This window comes from Cydia strobilella, chromosome 21 (assembly GCF_947568885.1).
Source record: "Cydia strobilella chromosome 21, ilCydStro3.1, whole genome shotgun sequence".
Taxonomy (NCBI): Eukaryota; Metazoa; Arthropoda; class Insecta; order Lepidoptera; family Tortricidae; genus Cydia; species Cydia strobilella.
Window position 1 is genome coordinate 9,783,694 of NC_086061.1, and position 25,423 is coordinate 9,809,116.

Sequence of the window (25,423 nt, forward strand, 5' to 3'; positions counted from 1 at the left end):
AGAACTATAACATACGGCGTTTTAGGCCAAAGGCACCCAAGTTCAAGATAATATGTAATATTCTTAAAGGAATACCAGAAAGAAATTCAACTGATATACAAAGTTCAAATTGTTTTTATTTGTGAGTATATGTCAAACTGATTACAGTAGCGGTAAATAAATATTTGTAGCACTATACTACCTAGTCGGCTCATAAGTTCTGTCATATACATAGTATCAAATAAAATCAAAAGTTTAAGTTTATTCCGTATAATTTGTACAGCGTTTGAAAGCTTATAAACTAGAGAATCTAAATGTATAACATTTATTCAAAATGACCGCCATAATTATCTACACAGGCTTGAAGTCTTCGTGGCCAGTCGTCAATGGATTCACGCACCACTTTCATGTCGATATTGGCCACTGCCGTAGCAAGAGATTTTTTCAGCGAGTCTAGATTTGCATGAGGTTTTGAGCACACCTTTTCCTCTAAATACTGCCATATTTTATAGTCTAAAGGATTAAGATCTGGGCTAGAGGAGGGCCAATCTTCATGCCGTATAAAGTCGATTTTATTGGAGGCGAGCCAGGCTTGTGTAGACTTTGCCTTATGGGCTGGAGCAGAGTCCTGCTGGAAAACCCAATGCTGGTTTAGAAACATCGTATGGGATATTGGTTTCACAATATTAGTCAACACCGTGTCTTGGTACACTTTGGCACTAGTTTTTACTCCTTTCTCACAAAAATGCATACTAGTGACGCCCGCATAAGAAACTCCCAGCAAAACCATTACAGATGAAGGGTGATGACCTCTTTGAATACGGGGAATGCTATTAGACGCTTCTTTACTATTGCGAGCGTACACTCTATCATTTTGTTTATTACAGTTTTCTTCTATGTCAAAAATTTTCTCGTCCGAAAACAGTATACAACGGTGCTTATTTTTAGCGTACTTCTTCAATAAAGCTTTAGATCTTTTAAGCCTTAAAGCTTTAAGCCGACCATTGAGAAGATGGCCAGTTTTTCGTTTATAAGCACGAAGTCTCAGGTCTTGATTAAGCACTCTTTTCACCGTGTTTTTGCTCAAACCCATCTGGAGGGCCATAACTTTTTGTTTCCTAGCGGGATTTCTGGCAATGCGTGCCCTAATTGCTTGTACAACCGCTGGAGTCCTAGCTGTACGCGGACGACCGCTTCTTTTCTTGTCATTTAAACTAGAGACCTCACTGTATCTTTCTATGGTACGATACACAAATCTTAGAGAATTTTAAATTTTCAAGTAGCTTAAAAATTTTAGTCGGCGAGTGACCACAACGATATAGTGCAATTATTGCGGTACGGCTATCTTTAAGCGTCCACTCCATGTTGAAGAAAACAGAAAATTGCAAAATTATACTACTCAAATATTTAATAAAGATTCGAAATTCAAATGCAGAACGGTTTTTGTTTTAGGAGTTCCAAATTTAAATTTTAAAGGCCAGTGACAGAACTTATGAGCCGACTAGGTATACCCTGCCTGATGGCACAATTGCATGAAAGTCAATAATCAACATACAACGTCCTTGCATTGCTAAATCTCTTATCAAAATTAATATTTGGTGATGAATGCATCTACACGTGTCAAGGGTCAATAGGAACTGTGCCACGGCACCACACGCGCGACGGCGCTAGCGCAGCACTTGAGATTAGATTACGTTATGAAGCTCGACCCGTGGACATAAACAAATAATACTGTAATGTAATGCAATTTGTCTTAGTCTCACGAAAGTTTCGCAATTGGTTTTAATAGGTTGCACTACAATTTAAAGTGGATATTATTATTCAATGATTAAAATATCTTCTAAAATATTCTACTTGGTAGACACATCTTCAGTAAACGCACAGTATCATGGAGAGATGCCATCCATAACAACTGGAGTTGTCAGCATCACTTTAAATTTACAATCATCAACACCATACGATTGTCACCTGCGTGTCAGTACTCAGTAATTCTGTTCATTCGCCATTCGTTACATTCGCTTGCATGACTGACAAGTATATAATATAAGCTCAGTTGAAGCGGTACCAGCCTAACGGCATGTTTTCAGTTATCTGTGGATAGTAAATTTAGCAGCATAATTGACACTTAAAATAAATAGGAGCCTACCATTTCATATAAGAATTATTAACTATTCATAGCTTAATATTAATATGGTTGTTTTAAAGCAACCCTCACCTAAAACCAATCAATAAGGATGTATTATCGGCTCAGTTGAAACTACTACTAGCTGCAAGTTGTTACTAGATATTAAAGTGCTAAATCGTGAAATGATGTATTTTCTTCTTCATTTTCTGACGCTACTTTCAGGCAGAGCAGTACTCGATTCGAAATACAATTCAATTATTTCCGCAAATAAACACATTATGTATACATTACGGAATTTGTTGTAATTATGTAGTGGGCTATGTACAAATGAAGCTGGTATAGTAAATAACTATTAATGTCTAAAAATACAAACATTTGGTTATTCGTGCATATTAAAATACATATTACATTACATCTGACCTATACTTACCAATTTACATTTAATTGATAGAAAATACTTTAAATCAGAGAGGACCCAGGGTTTTTCCAATTAGTTACGAATTGAAACAGATTTTTGGATGGATCGGCAGTTCTATATTTCATTGTGTTAAGCAGTAGACAAGTAGAATCCTTTTTTTTTTAATAATAATTATCATTACATTATACAACATAACGTATTTATCATTTTCACCTAGTGGGGTGTTGTAAGGAAAGCATCAGAGGTAGTGTGGACGGGTTTGATATAAAACTCACTTGATGGGGTTCACTTTGCAAGCATCACAGCTCGCGTAGCTTCAGATGTGATTCAGCATACTTACATAGTCGCAATGAATAACTTTAGTTATGTTGCCAGTCAGTGCTAACGATTGTCGTATCTATCGATAATTACAAATGAGGAAATTCTAGTCATGAAGGTTTGACGCAAACAATCTTTTGGTATATCAATACGGAATATATTTCAAGCCCATATTCTTATTATGTGATTTTTGCATAAATATTATAACTATCAGTCACAGGTCACAGTACGCCCGGGCCAGCGGCAGCAGAGGTTTAAACACGTCTCATATGTGGTTCAAGCGTGAGGCAAGGATACCTAAATAGAACCGTTTTTCCCCCGAAGGGTAAAAAACGGATATTTAGGTTCCTGCCGAAGCTTGAACCACGCCTAAGGGCCTTGCCGGCTTATACATATGGTACTGACGAGAAAGCAGCCGAGCGCTAGCAACCGGGCGACATTAGTACTTGAGTGGCGCGATAGATGGCGCTGCAAGTTGATAAATTCCCTTAATTAGGGCTGAGTTACAAGGGTGTTATCTCATATGTGGTTCAAGCCACTTCAAGCTTCGGCAGGAACCTAAATATCCGTTTTTTACCCTTCGGGGGAAAAACGGTTGTATTTTAGAAAATGTTAGAAAATATACTTAAAAATTCTTTCTAGTCCCAATGCATACTGAAAGGTCCCAAATGGGTCTGTAAATATTACTTAGGTATAATGTGTCATTTAAAAAAAAGTTCATATCATTAAAACTGCTTCAAATTATGCACAATATTTTGAAAAACGTAACTAGTTAACTAGGGCAATTTATTATATTTTTTATGGAATTCCATCTCATCCATATTCTATATGATTGTAAATATAATCACAAAAAATTACTTTAAATAACTGAAACCAGCAATAATAAAATAATTATTTATTTACTAATATAACAGTTACCATCTGAGATAATTATTGTTTATGCTAAATTATTTTAATAAAGTTTAAATGATAAGGCAGAATGGTATTTTTATTTTTTCAACATGAGTGTATTTATGAAAATATACAACTACTAAAGATATCTATGAATTAACATAAAAAATGTAGCTTACACACTAACATCTTGCTACAAAAGACTTAAATGGAGTTAAATAAAAATTGCAAAAAATAAACATGGCTAACTAAGCATTTTCTGATAGACCAGTGGTGGGCAAACTTTCTCCATGGGGGGAGAAAAAGTTAAAGAAATTTAAAAGGAGGGCCAGAATTGCAGCAAAAATTTATTTTGATTTGCGATTATCGTGGGCCAATGTCATATACTAATTATTCATTGGAACAGCGGCAGGCCAGATAAAATCTTTTTGCAGGCCGTACTTTGCCCATCACTGAGTTAGACCAAAGATAGATATAACTCCGTAATAGATGGATACAGTCTAAGGAAAAAACGTGCCTCGAAAATCAAGAAAATTTGATTCTCCTTCAGAGGGCGCTACTAGCTTTGGCCTACTGTCGTATAGATGGCGTTGACGGTTTCGTTTGTTATTTAACAATTTTAACGCATATCAGTGAAAGAACATGGGTCAAAATCATAAAAATAATTAATGCAAATAAAAAAAATCATTTATCCATATTTAAATACATTTTATGGTATTTTTATAAATCTTCATTTTTAGTTTTAAAGTGTGTCGACAGATGGCAGTGAATTTTCTGTGGTTACAAAATTTACTATGACAGTACCGCTCTAGTATAAGTTACTTTATGGTTAGACCAAACTAGTAGTATAATAAGTAGTAAGTGCACTTAGCTTATTGTTGATGTGCTCGTAAATTCCAACATGCTTTACTTTAGAAAACCGAAATCAAACCCTACAAACATTACATAAGGTTTCCCTTACTGAAAATTTTACCAATCGCATCGCGGGATTTACAAGTGCAACAACATTATATTTCATCTGCGACTTGGTGCTATAGTTTGTGCGGAAAGAGAAGGCTCGTGGAATGTATGGGACCTAATACATTCCACGTCTCTACTCTTTCCGAACAGACTATGTAGCTATGTCGTTACTACCAACAACTTTAGTTAATTAAAATGACATGTAAGACTAGAATTAATATTACAACTCTACTGCATATTTATCTGTATGTAACCTTGCATTTTCCATAAATTTATCAACATCATATTTATATTCATTAGCGACATCCAGCATCAGTGGGTCATCAGGGTTCGGGTTAGCAAGTAATGCCTGTATAGATATGAGTAGATATTCTAGTGTGATTGTAGGCAGCCATGCTCCTTTGGGAGGCATTTTCAACATATCCATGCAGATACGGCCCCCTGAAAGCCAAAATATATATTTTAAAACAGGTTTTGATTATAATTTACAAGGCTAAAGGTTACACACATCAAAGTTAATGAACTACATGTTCAGTGATCAAAATATCAACGCATTTTTCACTTAGTGATGTAAAATCAAACAAAAAGAATCACAGGACTTTAAACATTTACCTTTATCAATATTCGGATGGTAGACTGGTGTTATGAATTTGACGATGGGCGGCTCGAATGGATACTTCTCTGGAATGGTTATAGTGAGCTTGAACGAGCCGTTTTCGTACGGAGAACCCTTGGGTCCAAGCATTTTTACCAGTAACACATCACACTGATCTTCTTTCTCCGGGTGGCAGCTCACGCCCCATGGCGGTTTTGTTTGGAATAGTTTTACTTCTCGGGCCAGTCTAGCAGTGCGTGCACTCGATATCATTGTATTCATTGTTTTTATTTATATAAAACAATAAATTCAGTTAATTAAGAGTTGTAAAATAATGCAACAAGCGCGCGATATAATTCGATTAATTCGGATTCATTCAAATTCAAATGTCGAGTGTCAACTGTCAGTGTCAATTTTTTTTTTTTGGATTTTATGGCGGCTGTCAAGTGTCAAATCTAAACGTTAAAGTTGCCTGCTCAAAAGATAACATTACCCGAATAAAACTGAAAAATAATACAAAATCTTTTACCCCCTTTGTCTTATTTATATTATAAACAAATCATTATAAATATTAGTGCATACTGACTCAAAAATTATAATTATTTGGCATTAAATAAGTTTTCCATTTTATGTTTAACAAATTAAATAATATAACATCGTTCAAAATACCAGTAAAATGGGTACATTACTGTAGCTGGCAACTTTATTCATAGACAATGGGCAATTTGCAATTTTTTTTTTTATTCGTCCTTCTGGACAGGCCATAGGCCATACTGCCTCTATTTTAGTGTCTGTGATTTTAGTTTAATAAGAACACACACTCGCGTTCGCGGCTTCGCGCCACGTAGTCTGGAGCGGCTAAAGGAAAATCTAACAGCCACACAACAAAAACCATAGACAAACGATCGACCCGTTCCACAACTGGATCGTGTGAAACAGTTAACAAATGTCAAATTCATTTTTTTTATAGGCTATACTGCCCATATACTGCCAATGTCAAATCCATCAGCTGCTGTCAACAGAAAAGGACGAATAGCGACAGAAACACTTGGCGAGGTACGGAGATTGCTTGCTCCGTATTGTCGTAAATTCGATGTTTATTTATTCTGACCTTTAGCTACACAAAGCTATAAGCCTCATTACCATTAACTTTACCGTAAACTATTCGTATTTAAATAATTTAGTCTGTGCGTGAAATTTAGTGATAAACCAGTGCGACACCGGAGTGCGTAAAGTCTCTCATTTCGGTAAGTAAAAACAAATTTTCTGTATCGTTAACTGCATTTTACGTATAAAATCGTTATCATAAACAACAACAGCGTGTTAACTTGCAGTATTGCAATAATAAAACGTGTTTTTTAAGTGTGAAAAGAGTACAAATCGATACCGTCGTAGGTGGGATATTTTTTCGCCCTGTATCGATCTTTGATGCATGTGGGCCGGCGTGTTGTGGGTAACGACGGTAACGTGAGAGGATGTTAGTGAAATCCTAACACATAATAATGTCGATCGAGGAATGAGGGGTTTGGGGGAAGTGACGCATACATTATGGCACGACAATTTCGTGGTAGAAAGTGTAGCAACCGACTAGTTGGTCTAGTTGTACACTCGTACTACTATTACTACTTCCTAGGTAGTGCCTACAACATCTACCATAACATCAGCAACTTTGCACAACACTATAGGACATAACGTCTAAAATATTCAGTTATAATGGCTAAATGTCATAGGTCATACCATGTGCTATTCATACTTGCTATTAGGTTGCTTGTATAATATTACACCATGAGGTGTTTTTGAGTAACAGTAGACTTTATTAATGTGTAAAGTTGATCTTTTTTAATTTGGGTGTTGTAAATGAATAAGTTTTCTTAAATACTGAATCATTCATCTACATTCAGTTATTGAAATATTGAAAACCGGCCAAATGCGAGTCGGACTCGCGCACGAAGGGTTCCGTACCATTACACAAAAAACGGCAAACAAATCACGTTTGTTGTATGGGAGCCCCACTTAAATATATATTCTATTCTGTTTTTAGTATTTGTTGTTATAGCGGCAACAGAAATACATCTGTGAAAATTTCAACTGTCTAGCTATCACGGTTCATGAGATACAGCCTGGTGACAGACAAACAGACAGACAAAGGAGTCTAAGTAATAGGGACCCGTTTTTACCCTTTGGGTGCAGAACGCGAAACCCTAAAAAACATATATAGTACATAACTTTACATCTAAAAAATATGTAATAATGGCAGTTAAATCCTGTAACACAAAATTATCAATTTGACTTTTGGCTTTCGGGTTTCCTTACTTAAAGGCAAATAATTATTGATTGTAGAAGAGATTTAAAGAAAAAATTACGTCCGATAGTTAAAAAGCATCAATATTTGTTGAGCAGAGTTAATGCATAATATACAAAGACATGCAATGCCATGTATATTTATCAGCTGTAAAATTCGAAACACAAATTTAATATAGGAATAGGAATTTCCTCCCGCGTACGCTTCGGCTGTGGAATGAGCTCCATGCCGAGGTTTTCCAAAGGGGCTACAGTATGGGGTTCTTCAAAAAAGGAGTGTACAGGTTTTTAAAGGGTCGGCAACGCGCATGTAATATTTCTGGTGTTGCAGGCGTCCATAGGCTACGGTGACTGCTTACCATCAGGCGGGCCGTATGCTTGTTTGCCACCGTCGTGGTATTAAAAAAAAATATATATATAGATGGACTATGGACTGCAACCCGACTGCAATTTGTACACACAATACAGCCAGTGTAGACGTGCCTCGCGCACACCGCCTCGGCCGAGGCACGCCTACCTTGCTGTTTAGTGCGCGAGGAAATTGCCTCGCGCGTATGCTCGCTCTATGCGGACCCGGATATACGCCATTGGTGCCAGTTACAGCTGTGTGTACACAGCTGTTACTTGCACCAGCTCAAATCTTTCCAATAGTTGATTCAGTTAGCTTATTAAACTATCCCCATTCTGTAAAATTAAATCTCTTTAGCCTGACCAGAAATATATGATCATTGTCAAGAGGGCGCTGTTATTCTCATGTATAGGGTGACAGTTCAGTATAGTATGGAAAAATTTGTTCCAGTGAAATCCCGCTACATGGCGCATGATCATATATTCCTGGTCAGGCTTTACATACGTACTTTTCCAAGAATAGCGAAAGGTCCGTTTTTCCAACGCCCATTCGAAATCGTTATTCGCCTCATATTGCTAAAGCCCGCTCCAGACTACGCGGCGCGAAGCCGCGAACGCGAGTGTGGAGTCGATTTCGCTGATTAGCAAACTAGACTTCACACTCGCGTTCGATTCGCGCACGAGTGTGGAGGGCCCTTAAGACATGCGCCGCATTTGTGTGGTAACCGTGTTAGAGTCAGACCACACTAACCGAGGGCCACGAAACCTATTGAGTATTATATTCTTTGCACGAAACACTCCGAGCGTGCATGCTCGGCGTGGAAGCCGACCGCTATACATTTGTTTTAAAGCGGGGTTTAGACTAGCAAGAACTTGCATGCAATTTTCATTACATTGCGGTATCTGATCAAACATTTGAATGCAGTTTACCTCAGTAGTCGGCAATGTAACGTAAATTGCCTGCAAGTTCTTGCTAGTCTAAACCTCGCTTAAGAATCCCCGGCAAGCTCGGCCGAATTGCATGCATTGCTCTTCCCATACAAACGTAGTTCCGCTCTCATTTTAAAACTACGTGTTGGATTTTAATGAAACTGCACATACAATGACATGAGGTATATCTAGGTCCGAAATTAGTTTATATAGCTCCAGTTTTTAAAACAAACGAAATAGAGCAAAAACAAGTTTTGTATGAAAAACTTAAATTCGCTGTATATTTTTTTTCTTTGGTATCTGAAGCTACGAGCTACTCGTACATAAACTAAATTATAGACATAGATATACCTTATGCTATTGTAAGTACAAAGTTTCAGATCAATCAAGCTAGTCGTTTGAAAATGAGAGTGGAACTACGTTTGTATGGAGAACCGAGCTTGCCGGAGACCCTTAAGCCGGGACCCCACTACTGCGCACGCTACGCTCGCACACACGTACGCACCAATGTATGACGGATAGCGTCAGCGTTTAGCGTTCCGTGGCCGTGGCGTAGCTTTCATGCCAAGTGCTACGTAAAGACAGATATGTCACTGCCAATTAATTCAGTGCAAACTTAGGGTAGTCGGAGTCTAGCCTTGCGACTCCTCGCATATGTAAATGCAGTATTACATAAACAATTAACTATTTCGATCATTTTTTTAATAGACAACAACTTCACTTCACTCAAATGTCAATCACCCGTCAATACTAATGTCATTTTTATGAAAACATTTTACAATTTAAATAAATCTATTTTACAATGCCTATCGATTGCCAAAGATCCACGTCCGGGGGTAAGGGGAACATCGGTTTCTTCATAGAGAGAGACACTAAGGTCTGCGCTGCTGGTATACCCACCGCCCAACCTGATGACAAGGTCTCTGATTCCCTCCAACATTACCTCCTGAAGGATGAAGCAGATGCCCTCCTCAGCGACGCTATCCACCCTCCAAAGCCTCCAAGACCTTTACCGCCTCTCAGACACCCTCCGAAGTTGGATATGCGAAATGCTTACTACGGACAAGTAGCCCAACTTGTCAACCCACCACCTAAATCGAAGTATCAAGTCATTGCTGATAATTTAAAAGATACCGTGTATTCTTCTTATTGGACGAAGAGTTTAGCGCAGTCAAAAGACCCGGTACCTATGCTGCCCGAGGGCTTTGATATAGAAGGCACTACATTCGGTAAGAAGACGAAATATCATGAAAGTTTGTATGATATTGTCATGCCTAAGGTTCCTTTACCTGATAAGACTCCACGTGCTAAGCAGTTAGCTGTCCAAACTAATAGGAAATACTGCAGGCCTCCTTATAACCCAAATTTAACATACGGTCACAGAACAGGCCTCGATAAAAGGGGGAGAGCTACTCAATGCTGTCTTACTGATGATAAAGTCAAGACTGGTACAAGCGGTCGTGAAATTGTAAACAGTGTTTTAGCTGATTACCGGACCTTTTCAAAGCCAACATTGGGAGATGTTCTAACACCTTATAATAATATCAATGAAGTCCCCCAAGGACATGCTTTTGGGAAGATCGGTCGTCCGGACAGCGTCGCAGAATGCTTAGCGAACTGCAAGATTAATCCAGAGAAGGAATACTTTAAGAAATGTTTTAACCATCTTAATAAACTTAGGAAAATACTATCAACTCGCTACTTACCAACGTTCTTCGGTAATTTTTATTTAGGTCTTAAATTCTTTGACAAAGAACGCACAGGATGGCTCCCAAAAGAAGTAGTTTACAACTACGCTGGTACAAAATACATCAGATTCGACGCATCGTTGATAGAACCTCTACTCTTACTCTGGAACGCTTTCGACGGGCAACAGATAGAATATAAAACATTCGTCCGCGCCATAAACTACAGAATACCATCGGCAGAAACACCCAAGTTACCCGACTTCCCTGACGCGTGTATAGATTATAGAACAACTTATACAGAGATGGTAAAGCCAGGCCAGCCTCCTGACTGCTCGCCTATGGCAGGGGTGCCATCAGGTAGATACTTCGACTTGGATTTCCCGATAACTCCAGAGTACTACTCAAAAGCCGATAGGGCTTGTCTTTCTCATGAGACAGACATGAAAGCCTGCATAGCCCCTAGCGTCATGACATTGTTTCACGTGAACCATAGAGATATGTACGAGAAGCGAGAACCAGAGGTCGTTCGACGGGTGTTCGAGAAAATCGGGGAACAGTTTACTGATGAGAGTTTTAAGAATATTTGGAATGAAGCGAAGAAGTATCATTCTGAGGGCTGGGTGTGTTTAGAGACCTTTAGACGCGCTTTGGAGGCGTAACGACCTGGCAGCAAGGATTAGGACATTTTGTCTTCGCTGTGACAGGATCAATTCTGTCACGTCTTTTAAAAGTAAGCTGATATTGATATGAGACGCCGAAGTTTAATGGGTAATGTTTTTGGGATTTGGGATTTATTTAACTAATTTATAAATGTTTTTCTTTCTAGTAATTTAGTTTAGAATTGGCTATTATTTTTAAATTAATTTACTTTCGACGCATTTAATTTATACGTTATTATAATGTTTGTTAAAATAATTTATTTTATTTAAACACTGCTGAGTGCTGACCATGGAGGCTCTATAAAGTGAAATAAATGTTGTATGGTTGCATAATACTTGCAAGTTTTTTTTAACTAAAAATGCTACCTAGTTCATCTGGTTTTGGGTGGTTATGGTAATAATTATGCCAATGTCAAATAAGTAAATAACGGACAAAGACAGCATTATACTATAACTACTCCATGTTTTGACCTGACCGCGACAAAGCTAAATTGTGTACCAAAAAATGTAGGCGTATGCGTGACATTTTTGAATTCCCAAACGCAGGCCTTAAGTACTTCCTCAGCTTTGTTTTTCTTTTAAATTTCGGCCTTTATTTAAAATAAGGAGGGTTCCAATAGATTTAAATACGAAGGATTCGCAGAAGACTGGTCAAAATATTTTTGCAAGAGGTTTAAAAAAAAGTATATATTAAATTTAAAATTTAAAAAGCCCCCTAAGCCCTAAGCTTATCATAAAGTTTTCTGCCAAAAATGCCTTACATTATTTTGGAAAAGAGATACTCTTCAAACTGCTACATCGAGTCTTGTCAAGTTATCAAACATGAGGCATGAGACATGATGAGGGGGTTTTCAGAAAAAATGGTACCATTTACTTTTTTCGAGAAACCATCAACTTTTGGGTTATTTAGACTCAGAATCACGAGTTGAATGAGACAGAAAAAAGTGTCCCCAGTTTTTCATACAAGTTTTGGGAGTCAGATTTGTAACGGTCCATACAAAATGTATGTGAAAAATTGAAAATGCGTTACAAAACTGTAATTTTTTGGGGACATATGTTTTTCTTTTTTAATCAATTGTCCTCGTGATTCTGAATAGAAATAACCCAAAAGTTGATGGATTTTCGAAAAAGAGTAAATGGTACACTTTTAAATGAAAATGCCCATGAACCACAGCAAGGAAACTCGCTTTCATGAAAAAAAAACATCGAAATCGGTCAATCCGTTAGAGAGCTATGATGCCAGGATGCCACAGACAGACATTGGCGTGATTGGCGTCAAACGTGTAACACCCCCCCTCGTATACTTAAACACTGATCCGTGCGTGTGAATAGGGAATATTACGCGAAACTGCGTAGGTGGCGTCACTACAACAATCTGAGGGTCTATCGCGAAACAAGAAAATATTCGAGCGATAAAGAGGCAGATAGCGAAATTTCGGATTCGCGTTTCCCGGCAGGTCCTCTCAGTCCCTTGTAAACAAACCGCCTTGATGCATCAATGTCATATTTTATTATCTCTGAAAACTTGTCAAGAACCTGTTAAAGGCACAGTATGTATAAGTTACTCTATGGTTTACTAAAAAGGCTAGTGCTGGATTCTGGAGGCAGAACATTGCAGTAATATCCCCTACATGGAGACTATATAAAGGAGCCAAATCTCTATGTATGAAAAGTGTCCATCAAAAAACAGTAATTAGGCGGCGCCACCATACACCGAAATACTACCAAAAACAACCTACGTAATTTGGTCGGGTTATTTGTTGCCTTATATGGTTCATGTTATACTCATGTCCCAGAGCCTAACTAGCGCCACCGGAGAGATTAGGAACTATTATTTAAAGCTTAACGCGGTCACTTTTGCAACAATTCTGCCATAAGAGATTGCGATCCTTTCTATACCATCCATAAATCTATTGTTTTAAATGTCAATGTCACTTTTTCAATGATCAAATTTGACAGACCGCATACGATCTGTAAAAACCATGAAGTTATACCCTAAACAGGAGCGAGCTGTCACTTTTTTTGCCATACTAAATTGAACCTTATCACCGAGCCAGAAAGGTGTTCGTACCAGACTAGAGAAAACGGTCCACATGAGATAGCAAAAGTGGGTCGCGGTGTCCCACTCGCACATGTTGCCAATGTTAAAAAAATACCATTTTGGTAGTATTTATATCAATAACTACTAAAATTAAATACCTTCTTATATTATTTAAGTGCTATATTCAGAGTGCGGTTCTGATATCTTTTACGTAATTTGTAAATAGTTATAATGTCAATATTATTAACTGATTTAACCAAGCATGTGCACAACAAAAAATACATTAATTTTAATATGGTAGACATTGTAGTAACATTGAATATTAATTGGTATCCCCAACTTGATAAAGAAATTTTCAAAATACATGAATGGCGGCGCTCAAGATTTATTTGCGAAATAAAGTATAAAATGGGTAAAAGATGTTGTGTGAAAGGTTGCAGAAGTGAAAGTTTTGTTGATTGTGGTATATATTTTCACAGGTAAGCCTCAACTATTAAAGTTTACGATAAAAATACAAGTAAACATTGTCAAACTCATTAGGGTGACTATGATGTCGGCACGATGTGAATCGGCCTTACAGAGTTCTTATTACCTACGTACTTACTTAATGTAAAAATAAGATTACCTAAATAAGTATATCTTTATTTCGGCATGTTTAATTATTTGGTTGATAGATAGATAAATGATTTATTTGCGCACGTAATGAGAGTTATATAATTGCCAAAATTTAAATCCAAAATCCTTAAATATTACATACACATTTTTACATAATATTCTATATAGGTTGAACACACATTTCCGTCAGTACACAAAGGCGGCAAATTAAAAAAAATGGTGCAATTAACTACGATGACGCTTAAAGAATAGCTGAAGTGTGCAAAAGAGAAGCCATTACGTATATGAACATACCATGAGAGCGAAAGAGGCAGACTACAAATGAAAAAAACGTGACCATTTTTAGGGTTCCGTACCCAAAGGGTAAAAACGGGACCCTATCACTAAGACTCCGCTGTCCGTCTGTCAGTCTGTCTGTCATCAGTAACAGCTTTTATAACGACTAAATTAAGTAAGGTTTTGTGAAGCGTTTTACAGAGGTGAAAAAAACTATATCCATTCTCTCTGACTTCCTATGCATGAATGAAAAAAGATCTTGGCCAAACTATACATTCCAACTTATCCTAATATCCCACATACATATGACTTATGGTCACCCTAATTAGAAAGAGATGCAACCGTCCATCCGGTTTATTAAAATCTAAATCCGTGGTAAAAACACCCATACTTGAACTATACTGTCCAGTTCTCTGTAGTCGTAAATTAAATCGTACGTGACATATATTCAATATGTATAAGAACATTAACATAATTTATTGCGCGAATTTACAAAATTAATGAGTTTCCTTATTTATACGCACGATTAATGATCTTGCGATAAAATATCTTATGATTTAAAGGGAAAGGTAAAGAGACAGACAGATTAATTGCTCCATAAGTACAAGCAAAGATAGATATAACTCCGTAATAGATGGATACAGTCTAAGGAAAAAACGTGCCTCGAAAATCAAGAAAATTTGATTTTCGTTCAGAGGGCGCTACTAGCTTTGGCTTACTGTCGTATAGATAGCGTTGACGGTTTCGTTTGTTATTTAACAATTTTAACGCATATCAGTAAAAGAACATGGGTCAAAATCATAAAAATAATTAATGCAAATAAAAAAAATCATTTATCCATATTTAAATACATTTTATCGTATTTTTATAAATCTTCATTTTTAGTTTTAAAGTGTGTCGACAGATGGCAGTGAATTTACTGGGGTTACAAAATTTACTATGACAGTACCGCTCTAGTATAAGTTACTCTATGGTACAAGCAATCCCTACGTAAAATTAAAACTGTTTTGGAAGCGAATTACTGAAAACGTGATTTGGCAAAATAATATACTACATCAAGGGCAACCAATCATAATAATTAATTAATCATCAATTCATCATCTTGAAATTGTTGAATGGAATTAAACAAAAGCCGAACGGCCTTGGGTAACTGCGCATTACACAATATTACTTATATATTATAGGTTCTAGAGTTATCAGCCTATCATTCTACGTCCATTCAACGGTCCTTGATGGCAGTACTTAAATTCAATTAAATAAGCCTTTATGTCATACAAGAAACAATAGTAGCAATGAGGATATAATAAGATAGAGCGGTACTGTCATAGTAAATTTTGTAACCACTGTAAATTCACTGCCATCTATCGACATACTTTAAAACTAAAAATGAAGATTTATAAAAATACGTTAAAATGTATTTAAATATGGATAAATGATTTTTTTATTTGCATTAATTATTTCTATATAATTTTGACTCATGTTCTTTCACTGATATGCGTTAAAATTATAAATAACAGACGAAACCGTCAACGCCCTCTATACGAGAGTAGGCCAAAACTAGTGGCGCCATCTGATCGAGAATCAAATTTTCGTGATTTTCGAGGCACGTTTTTTCCTTAGACTGTATCCATCTATTACGGAGTTATATCTATCTTTGATTGTAGGTACTAGGTACAAAAATTAAATATTTAAAGGGATACATTCTATAAATATACGTATCGTTTATATAATGTATCCCTTTCCGATACTGTCTGTCTAAAGCAATTCTGGTCCAGTGAGGTTCTAGACTTTTCTGGATGTTCCTTCCTTTCTAGTAATTTATTGACCCTTTCTCAAAAAAAGGTGTTATTACTTTACACCTAAGAACCCGCGTAGATTATCAACTTTGATTAGGTAACGCTAAAAAGCCGCTCTCATACAATCGAAGTTAATCTCTCTTTTTAAAACGACTTTTAAATTACATGAAACTTGGCATGCAGATTTACGTAACATATATCTGACTAGCGAGTAGCGACCCGCCCCGGCTTCGCACGGGTGTAATGCTGTTTTGCTGATGTATTATACATATAAACCTTCCTCTTAAATCACTCTATCTATTAAAAAAAACCGCATCATAATCCGTTGCGTAGTTTTAAAGATCTAAGCATACATAGGGACAGACATCCATCCAGACAACAGGAAGCGACTTTGTTTTATACTATGTAATGATATGTCTGTTTGCATGGTACTAGTTTTCGTTGGAAAAATTGCTATTCAAAGAAAATAGAGTAGTAGAAGTTTAGTATGTGAAAATGAGATAAACAAACAGAAATTCTCATCTCATCTCTTTGGCGGACAATGCTTTAATGTAATATCCCTATTTTGCGTTCATTTTGTGCTTCTTGAGACGGCTATCCTCTATAATCTTTGAACATGATTTTATGTGGTAAGGGTGATATGCAAAAAATATTGAATATATTCATACAAGAGTCCTCAAATTAACATTACATACTATTCATTTTTTCCCATACAGTAAATCACGTTGTACTAATGTACCGTTTTGTTTATTTTCCGGATTTTTTATAACATAACTTACATGAAAAGTTTTGCGAAATGTTCTGTGTCACTTTCTGTCCGTCAATAATCTCAATAAGTATAATTAGGTACAGTTCTTTCGGTTCTTTGAGGATTGAATTTCCGTACCATTTCGTACCTTGTCGCAGTGACAATGAAAGTCGCTATAGGGACCTCATACTATTGTCACTGTTAGGTACGAAATGGCACTGGCAATGAAATTAAATTCCTTGATCATACCTGTATGAACAATAGAGCAAAAATTTGCAAAATGTGAAAACATGTATCTTACATGTAATTGAATTTCTCTCAAATCACATCAAATATTTCTGGAACCGAAAAATATTATTAATATACCTAATCCCAAAATAGTCAAGCTGGTCTGAACGGTTTACAACAGCAAATAATATAATAGCGATGGATATTAGCTGACTGAAACACAGTAACAAGAATCAAAACAGATACACGTAATTGTAAACATACAGACATAACACGGACAATAGATTTAGTTCAAACATTAGATTGTCTATTTAATTAATGAAAAGATGATAAATAAAATTTACATTAATTGTATAAAACAAAATTAAGACTACTTATAAAATAAAACGATTAAAACTAAACCTACCTAAAAAAAAAAATCCCTATAACAAACCCTGACCTTTTGGCAAAGTGCCCATCACACAGGCAGCATTCCCGCGCTGTATCGCGATAGCAAGCCTTTGCGCGAGAAAGCTGCCCGCGCGAGGGTCCCCCGTTGCCTCCCTCAACCGCTTTCCGAGCTCCTTGTGGAGCCCGCGTGCACCCCTGCCCCATGGACCGAGTGTCTCGACACCAAAAGCTACGAATTCGTAGTTGGCGCCGAGACAGCCATATTTATTTGCTTTAAAGCGCTCTCGGGCGTCGGCCGCCGCCGCGGCATTTCTGCTGGTTGATGAAATGTAGGACGCTGCCAGCGTATCGGCGCAGGTAGCGTCCCACACCAGTGCACGGCCCATCCTCCAGGGGATCAACGACATCCCGTCGGGGCGCTTGCCATCGTCCCGCGATTTCAAATGTCTTAAATATTATATGATAAATCATAAATCATATATTTATTTGTAAACATAGGTTTTCATAGGTCATACAATTGTTGATGGTGCATGCATATTTACAAACTTAATCTATGAATAAAATTTAATAATTTACTTTCATTAATATTCTATTTAATTAATATTCTGAGTAAGACAGGTATTCTCCGATCGAGTAGTACGCTTTCCTAACTAGAAATTTAAACAGGTTTTTGAATAATATTATGTCATCTAATTTAGTAATATCGTCTGGCAGTTTGTTATAAAGTTTAGGGGCCATGCCGAAAATACTTTGGGCAGTAAGAGCCGTATTTTTTTTTTTATAAATTTTGTTACAACGACGAGCACAGAAAATTGGTCAATATTATTTTTAACATATACCGCTACTTCGTAAATATATAGGCAAGGTAAAATCAGTATGTCGAGCCTAATGATATGATTATATTATTCGCTGAGATACTGACGGAGACGGAGAACGGGGGCTTTGTGACGTCTAGCCTATACTCCGTTTTTTAGGATTCCGTAGCCAAAGGGTAAAAACGGGACCCTATTACTAAAACTCTTCTGTACGTCTGTCTGTCTGTCACCAGGGGCCCATTTCTCGAACGATGTTAGACTAATATTATCTAACATCGTATGGGTTTCTATGACAACACGCTAATAATATTAAACTAATATCGTCGAGAAATGGGCCCCAGGCTGTATCTCATGGACCGTGATAGCTAGACAGTTGAAATTTTCACAGATGATGTATTTCTGTTGCCGCTATAACAACAAATACTAAAAATTACGGAACCCTCAGTGGGCGAGTCCGACTCGCGCTTGTCCGGTTTTTTAAAATTTATTTTTCTAACCTCAAAAGTGGTCATTAACTTTTTCTTACGAAATGGTGTTTATATCAATTAAAGGTCGATTATACTTTTACTATTTGTGCCATTCTCAATCAAAAGGGTACTTATTGTCGGTTGTCAATAAGGCGCTATTTCCATATTGCAATAATTTGAAATCAACCTTATCGACAAGCGACAATGTACCTTTTTGTTGAAAACGTCACATTTTTTGGTGTTAAACAGGTTTTGATACGAATTACGGTCGTCTTGGTGATTGGCGCGCATCATCAGATCATCACGCACGACTTTCACTTCATTTCGCATGCACCAATCAGCGTGGGCGAACTTCAAGGTCGTGTCAAACCCATAACAAGTTGTTAAATTTGAATTGTACCCCAGGGCCATATTATATTTGATACTTAATGCGTCATAAATAAAGTCCTTCCACTTGGCTTTATCGTAATTGGTTAAAAATACGATATTGATTTCAATTTACAAACAATACCCGTTTCATAAGCAGTTCCAACAATTAATTTCATTTAGTCGTAAACGTAATCCACTCAAACCCAAAAAATCGTATCTCCAAACGATTATCACAGACATAGCTGCCTATTGTATTTAACCATAGAGTAACTTATACTAGAGCGGTACTGTCATAGTAAATTTTGTAACCCCAGTAAATTCACTGCCATCTGTCGACACACTTTAAAACTAAAAATGAAGATTTATAAAAATACGATAAAATGTATTTAAATATGGATAAATGATTTTTTTTATTTGCATTAATTATTTTTATGATTTTGACCCATGTTCTTTCACTGATATGCGTTTAAATTGTTAAATAACAAACGAAACCGTCAACGCCATCTATACGACAGTAAGCCAAGGCTAGTAGCGCCCTCTGAACGAGAATCAAATTTTCTTGATTTTCGAGGCACGTTTTTTCCTTAGACTGTATCCATCTATTACGGAGTTATATCTATCTTTGATTTAACGTAACATATATAGGTATATACCCTTGCGTGAACTGTGTTAGGCGAATTATCGATCTGTGACGTCATACTTATTACTTATGCCGCTTATGCGTGTTTACGAACTGCGTCACTTCCGAAACCTTCCTATTATGGAAGGTAGAGGTAAGGAAATGAATCTTCATGTATCAAAAAGTGACCGTAAAAAACAGTAAATAGGCGGCGCCACCATACACTGAAGTACCAAGACCATACACCTAGTATTTTATATAGATGTGCACCCGTGCGACCGTGAGGGAAAGAACATACGCAATGCGACAAAATTAAAAACACGTTTTAACATTCCTCCTCCTCCTCCTCCTCCTCCGCTCCTCTGTCCGTCTGTTTGTCACCAGGCTGTATTTCATGAACCGTGATAGCTAGACAGTTGAAATTTTAACAGATGACCTATTTCTGTTACCGTTATAACAACAAATACTAAAAACAGAATAAAATAAATATTTAAGTGGGGCTTCCATACAACAAACGCGATTTTTTTGCCGTTTTTTGCGTAATGGTACGGAACCCTTCGTGCGCGAGTCCGACTTGCACTTTGCCGGTTCTTTCTGACTGTATAACCTTAGGTTTTTAACCTCATTGTCGATTAACCACATCATAGTTACGTAATTGCAGTTTTACAATAACAACCGGCAGACAGCGTTATTTCCGTTTCCGACTTTTTCAGTTAAAGACCATGACCTTTCTGTGGCGCTTTTGTATTCGCGCTGATTTTAATCCACATTAATAACGGGCTTCTATAGCCTTTTAGACATGGTGGGTTCGTATCTCAATAAAGGCAATTACCTATTTGTGTATATATCAAAAAAACCAGAGTTATAAAGCCTGACCCAGGAATATATGCTCACGCGCCATGTTGCGGAATTTAACTGGAACTAATTTTTTCATACGTTAACTGTCACCCTATACATGAGAATGAACAGCGCCCTCTAGACAATGATCATATATTACTGGTCAGGCTTTACACGCTTTCGTTGTACAGTCACCTGCAATAATATGTTACACAACCAAAGCCGCAAAAATATCTGACACGATCTTATTTGTAGAGCCATAAGAGCGTACCTATCTTAAAGTTCGAATCAGACCGTATGTGTATCTAATATTCACGGTCCTGCTAGAGCAGGAGATAGCTGTATGCTAGAGTGAGAACACAGATGAGAAATAAATAAATCTCATTGGGGTGGAGGATTTCTACACAAATTACCAATCAATAAATAAATATAGGACATTCTTGCACAGATTGACTAAGTCCCACGGTAAGCCCAAGGAGGCTTGAGTAAGGTACTCAGACAACGATATATATAATATATAAATACTTAAATACATAGAAAACACCCATGACTCAGGAACAAATATCTGTGCTCATCACACAAATAAATGCCCTTACCGGGATTCGAACCCAGGACCATCGGCTTCACAGACTGGGTCACTAGGTATACGGTATACCCACTAAGCCAGACCGGTCGTCGGTAACTATCAATGAAATCCATACGTACCAATGTCAGGTATTTACCTAGATATTTATTTAGGATGTATAAATAAACCCTGTGATATTAACTTATCGTCGTTGGACTAATTATTAGGTAAATTACGGTAATAATAGAAATTGTAAACATTGTTATAGTAACCTCGAACTTTATCCATTGAGTAAGTTTTTATTGGTAAACATGATATATATTTTCGCTGTTATGGCTAAATATAGAATAGATAATAGTACTCCGCTACGTATAAAATTCTCACTGTCTAACTCAGCGTCTTACGTATAAGCGAACAACTCGCGAACGCGAAGCGGCGCGGCGCGGCGCGGCGGGCCCACGGCGTTCGCGTGCGCCACGAGATCGCCCACGTATCAAAGGTATCAAAGGATTGATTCACCCCGCGTCGCGCCGCTTCACGTTCGCGTGTTACGATCGGCCACCGACATATATAATGCTACTATATGTGTACATTAATTTAATTAAATAGACCGCAGGCCAGGAACAGATTTCCATGACCAATCACCTCCCGGGCGAAAACTCGTATAGTGGTTAACGGCTATGTATGATGAACCCTCGTGAACGTCAGCTGCCGCTCCGTTGGTGGGTTAAGGAATGGCAGCAAATAAAGTCTATAATAAAAACTTAGTCATCGCCTCCCGCTTGATACTTTGTCAGATGATAGTTTAGATGCTATTGTGAATAAACAAAATCGTCAGCCGATTGTATCGCTGTGGAAAGACCGTCAGCTGGTCACATGAACACGTAAAAAAGATTTTTTTTTTTCAGTCATCGGCGTCATCGCCCGCCGTTTGATACTTTGTCAGATGATAGTTTAGATGCTATTGTTAATAAAACAAATCGTCAGCTGGTTGTATCGCGGTAGAAAGACCGTGTTACGCGTTTCGTTGGCTGCCATTCCTCAACCCACCAACGGAGCGGCAGCTGACGTTCACGAGGGTTCATCATACATAGTCGTTAACCGCTACAAGAGTTTTCGCCCGGGAGGCGATGACTGACGAAATTTGCGCCTGGCTCGCGGTCCAAAAGTAATTAATGAGACGATAACTTCTATCCAAGCAAGTACTAGTATGTGCTGAATACATGAAAATATTTGTGCATGACAAACACAACTCAGTAAAGATTCGAACAAAAATATAAAATTACTTCAACAAATTGAAGGTTATATAGGTAGTTATCCAGTCATCATTATTAGTCTATGCCTAGATTTTAGGTTACAATCGATCGTAATAATGCAAGTCATCATTACCAGACAGCCCAGCACCATGGAAACTATACTACCAACACATGTCATCCAACGAAAACTTAAAAGAATCTCAATCTTATACTAAAAATTATAAAGTCGAAATTGCTACCGTTCAAAAAAGTTTGTTAGTACCTTTTTATTTCAACCATCGACATTTGTCACCAAACTATTTAGTATTCATTCATTTAACCTACCTATTCATTTATTTCTTGTTTCTATGGTACATTTTTGGGTAGTATTTACAAAACCAGAAAACCAACCTTGTATAGAATATTATACGGTCTATATTTCTACAATTTAAATATGTGTTACGATCTTTTTAAAATTAAGTAATGACTCATTTGGCTGTTTACAGTCAATTGACAGTTTAAGTGAGCAATCATGGTGTTTACCTGAAGTTCATAAAAAATAAACTATTAATGACAAAGGATATACTATTGAGTACTAGGTACTTGATGACCTTGATCGTTATCGTTGTATATGTACGAGTACAGGATGACTGTTATAATTATTGGCCACTACATAGTAATTGGCCACTCCTAACAAATCAGAAAGAAACAAGCCAATTGAAGCCAGACACAGAATAAATAATAGTACCACCGTACAGAAAGGACACTTCCTATAAAACCAAAGTTTGACAGCGATTCAAGTACGGATCACGTTGTCGCTTTCGGCTATTTAGGGTTGTCAAAATTCATGTCATTATCTTATCTGTGCTCGTGCACGCAAAGAGACGTCTCATTGTGTCAACCCTAACAAATGGCATGCAGAGTTACGCAGCGTACTACGTAGACGAACAACACGGGGGTGAATAAATCCTTTGATACCTATAGAAGTGTCCTACGTGGGCGATCTCATTGCGAACGCGAACGCCGTGGGCCCGCCGCGCTGCTTCGCTTCGCGTTCGCGAGTTGTTCGCTTACATATTAAGACGCAGAGAGGTTGCGACTATCGTATATATGAGTTTTCAAACAGTCATAAAACAAACAAAAGTTATCCAATATCGTATTGCACTATTATGTTTTATAATATTATGTATTATCGCTATCGGCTTATCAGCTGCGGGGGTTTTTTATGTAATTTAGCTTATTATTAAGCCGTTATCCCTTGAACAATTTATTATATGGGTATTTACATTAGTAAACACACATACCCTCTATAATATACCCATATTTGCTTACTACTTATTTATTTACTAACGTAAATACCCATATAGAGGTTATTCTGTCTTTTACTGTGTTTCGCATTTGCTCTAGTTTCAGCCGAAACATGTTTTTACCAGAAACCTGCCGAAAGTGCCAAAACTGCCGTGATAATAATTACTGAGTTTTGGTTAGTCACCTTACGATTTATGTCCGTTGTCAGGGGAGTTACTCGCACAGTATAAAGCGGCCTTTACAAAGACACGCTCTTGTCCAGTGATCGGTTAATCACTTGCCTCTAATCGTGGCTTACAGAGTATCTGCAGGTAGGTTATGTAATACGGCGTTATATCCAATGCGTAGATTGTTGCTGTTCATTTTAAATAACGCAGCGTACTACGTAGGCGAACAACACGCGAACGCGATGCGGCACGGGGTGAATAAATCCTTTGGTACCTATAGAAGTGTCCTACGTGGTGGGCGATCTCCGCCGCGCCGCGCCGCTTCGCGTTCGCGAGTTGTTCGCTTACGTAAGACGCAGCGTAAGGGTTGTCAAATCTATCTTGCTTGCTTTGACGACCTGTCTGGCCCTGTCGTGTGATGCAAACAATTACCCCACATATGCGTACTTTTACCTAATAGCTTGAGGAATCTTACCCGCGAGGTGGAGGAGTGAGTGCCAACCCTTGCATTCCATTAGAATTTCACCACTGATAACGGGGTATGTTTATAAGGCAGAGTGAATATCCTTCCCACTATTTTGAACTTTATTTCGAAGTGATAGGGTTCAATTTTGCATAATTCCTGACACCCTTATGCCTAAAGGTTTAATAGGTTTTTCATGTTGTCCAATTAAGCAATTATCTCCCCTGCTATCGACGCTTAACGCCTCACTCATTAAAGATAATGCTAACGCATTCCTTGCGGGTAGTTGCCCAATGACGTTGCCAAGAGCCCATCAACCAAGGGCCTGACACTCTTTGATAGAGAAAGATAGTCTTATTGCGATTCCTATAAGAGGAAAGAAAAAATAGTGCCATGCTTTGTCCTTATCACCGACCGGTTGGCATCATAGGTAGGAGGCGATGGCAAAATACCGAAATTTATAAGTGAAAGAGAAAAAATCCTATGCTGCCCAAATTTTATATGAATATTCTTTCTCTTACCCCCGGTCGCTCGGTGGCGCGTCTAGAACTACTTGTATATACTGTGTCTATGGCATCAACGTGCTCACTAGCGCCACTGCTAAATAATTGTGATTATTTAAATTTAACGATAGATATTTAAAAAAAGGGGGCCGCTATGTACTGTATTTTGTATTTAGGTACCTTTTGAATACACTATCCCATCAAAAACATTACATGTAAAAAGATGCAAGTCTCGCAACGCAATTCTTCTAATACAAAAAAGTTTTGAGATGTAATGTGAAACCATAGAGTAATTTATACTAGAGCGGTACTGTCATAGTAAATTTTGTAACCCCAGTAAATTCACTGCCATCTGTCGACACACTTTAAAACTAAAAATGAAGATTTATAAAAATACGATAGAATGTATTTAAATATAGATAAATGATTTTTTTTATATGCATTAATTATTTTTATGATTTTGACCCATGTTCTTTCACTGATATGCGTTAAAATTGTTAAATAACAAACGAAACCGTCAACGCCATCTATACGACTGTAGGCCAAAACTACTAGCGCCCTCTGAACGAGAATCAAATTTTCTTGATTTTCGAGGCACGTTTTTTCCTTAGACTGTATCCATCTATTACGGAGTTATATCTATCTTTGGTGAAACCAAGTATGTTATTTTAGTTAATGCCATGGGGTGTTAAAACCGTATCAATTTTTTTTTTATTATTAGCCTACTTTGGTGTCCCACTGCTGGGCAAAGGCCATTTAGGGTAGAATG

At 37.4% G+C, this 25,423-nt stretch overlaps 3 protein-coding genes across 3 annotated transcripts in view; 2 read left to right on the forward strand and 1 right to left on the reverse strand.

Moving 5' to 3' along the window:
• Window positions 1-4,881: 4,881 nt before the first annotated feature.
• Window positions 4,882-5,670, reverse strand: LOC134750994 (ubiquitin-conjugating enzyme E2 T-like). The gene is made up of 2 exons (XM_063686299.1): window positions 5,304-5,670; window positions 4,882-5,132 (listed from the first exon to the last, which is right to left on the reverse strand). Exons 1-2 carry the CDS (start codon window positions 5,566-5,568, stop codon window positions 4,912-4,914), a joined length of 486 nt encoding a protein of 161 aa, XP_063542369.1. The 5' UTR covers window positions 5,569-5,670; the 3' UTR covers window positions 4,882-4,911.
• Window positions 5,671-6,307: 637 nt separating this feature from the next.
• Window positions 6,308-25,423, forward strand: part of LOC134750991 (oxidative stress-induced growth inhibitor 1-like) — a 58,100-nt gene continuing 38,984 nt past the window's right edge. Inside the window, exon 1 of the mRNA XM_063686295.1 lies at window positions 6,308-6,533. The gene's annotated coding sequence lies outside the window, so the exon portion shown is untranslated. The remainder of the gene's footprint in view (window positions 6,534-25,423) is intronic.
• Window positions 9,580-11,278, forward strand: LOC134750997 (EF-hand domain-containing family member B-like). Its single transcript, XM_063686303.1, has one exon. The coding sequence runs from the start codon at window positions 9,668-9,670 to the stop codon at window positions 11,210-11,212; it is 1,545 nt and encodes a 514-aa protein (XP_063542373.1). The 5' UTR covers window positions 9,580-9,667; the 3' UTR covers window positions 11,213-11,278.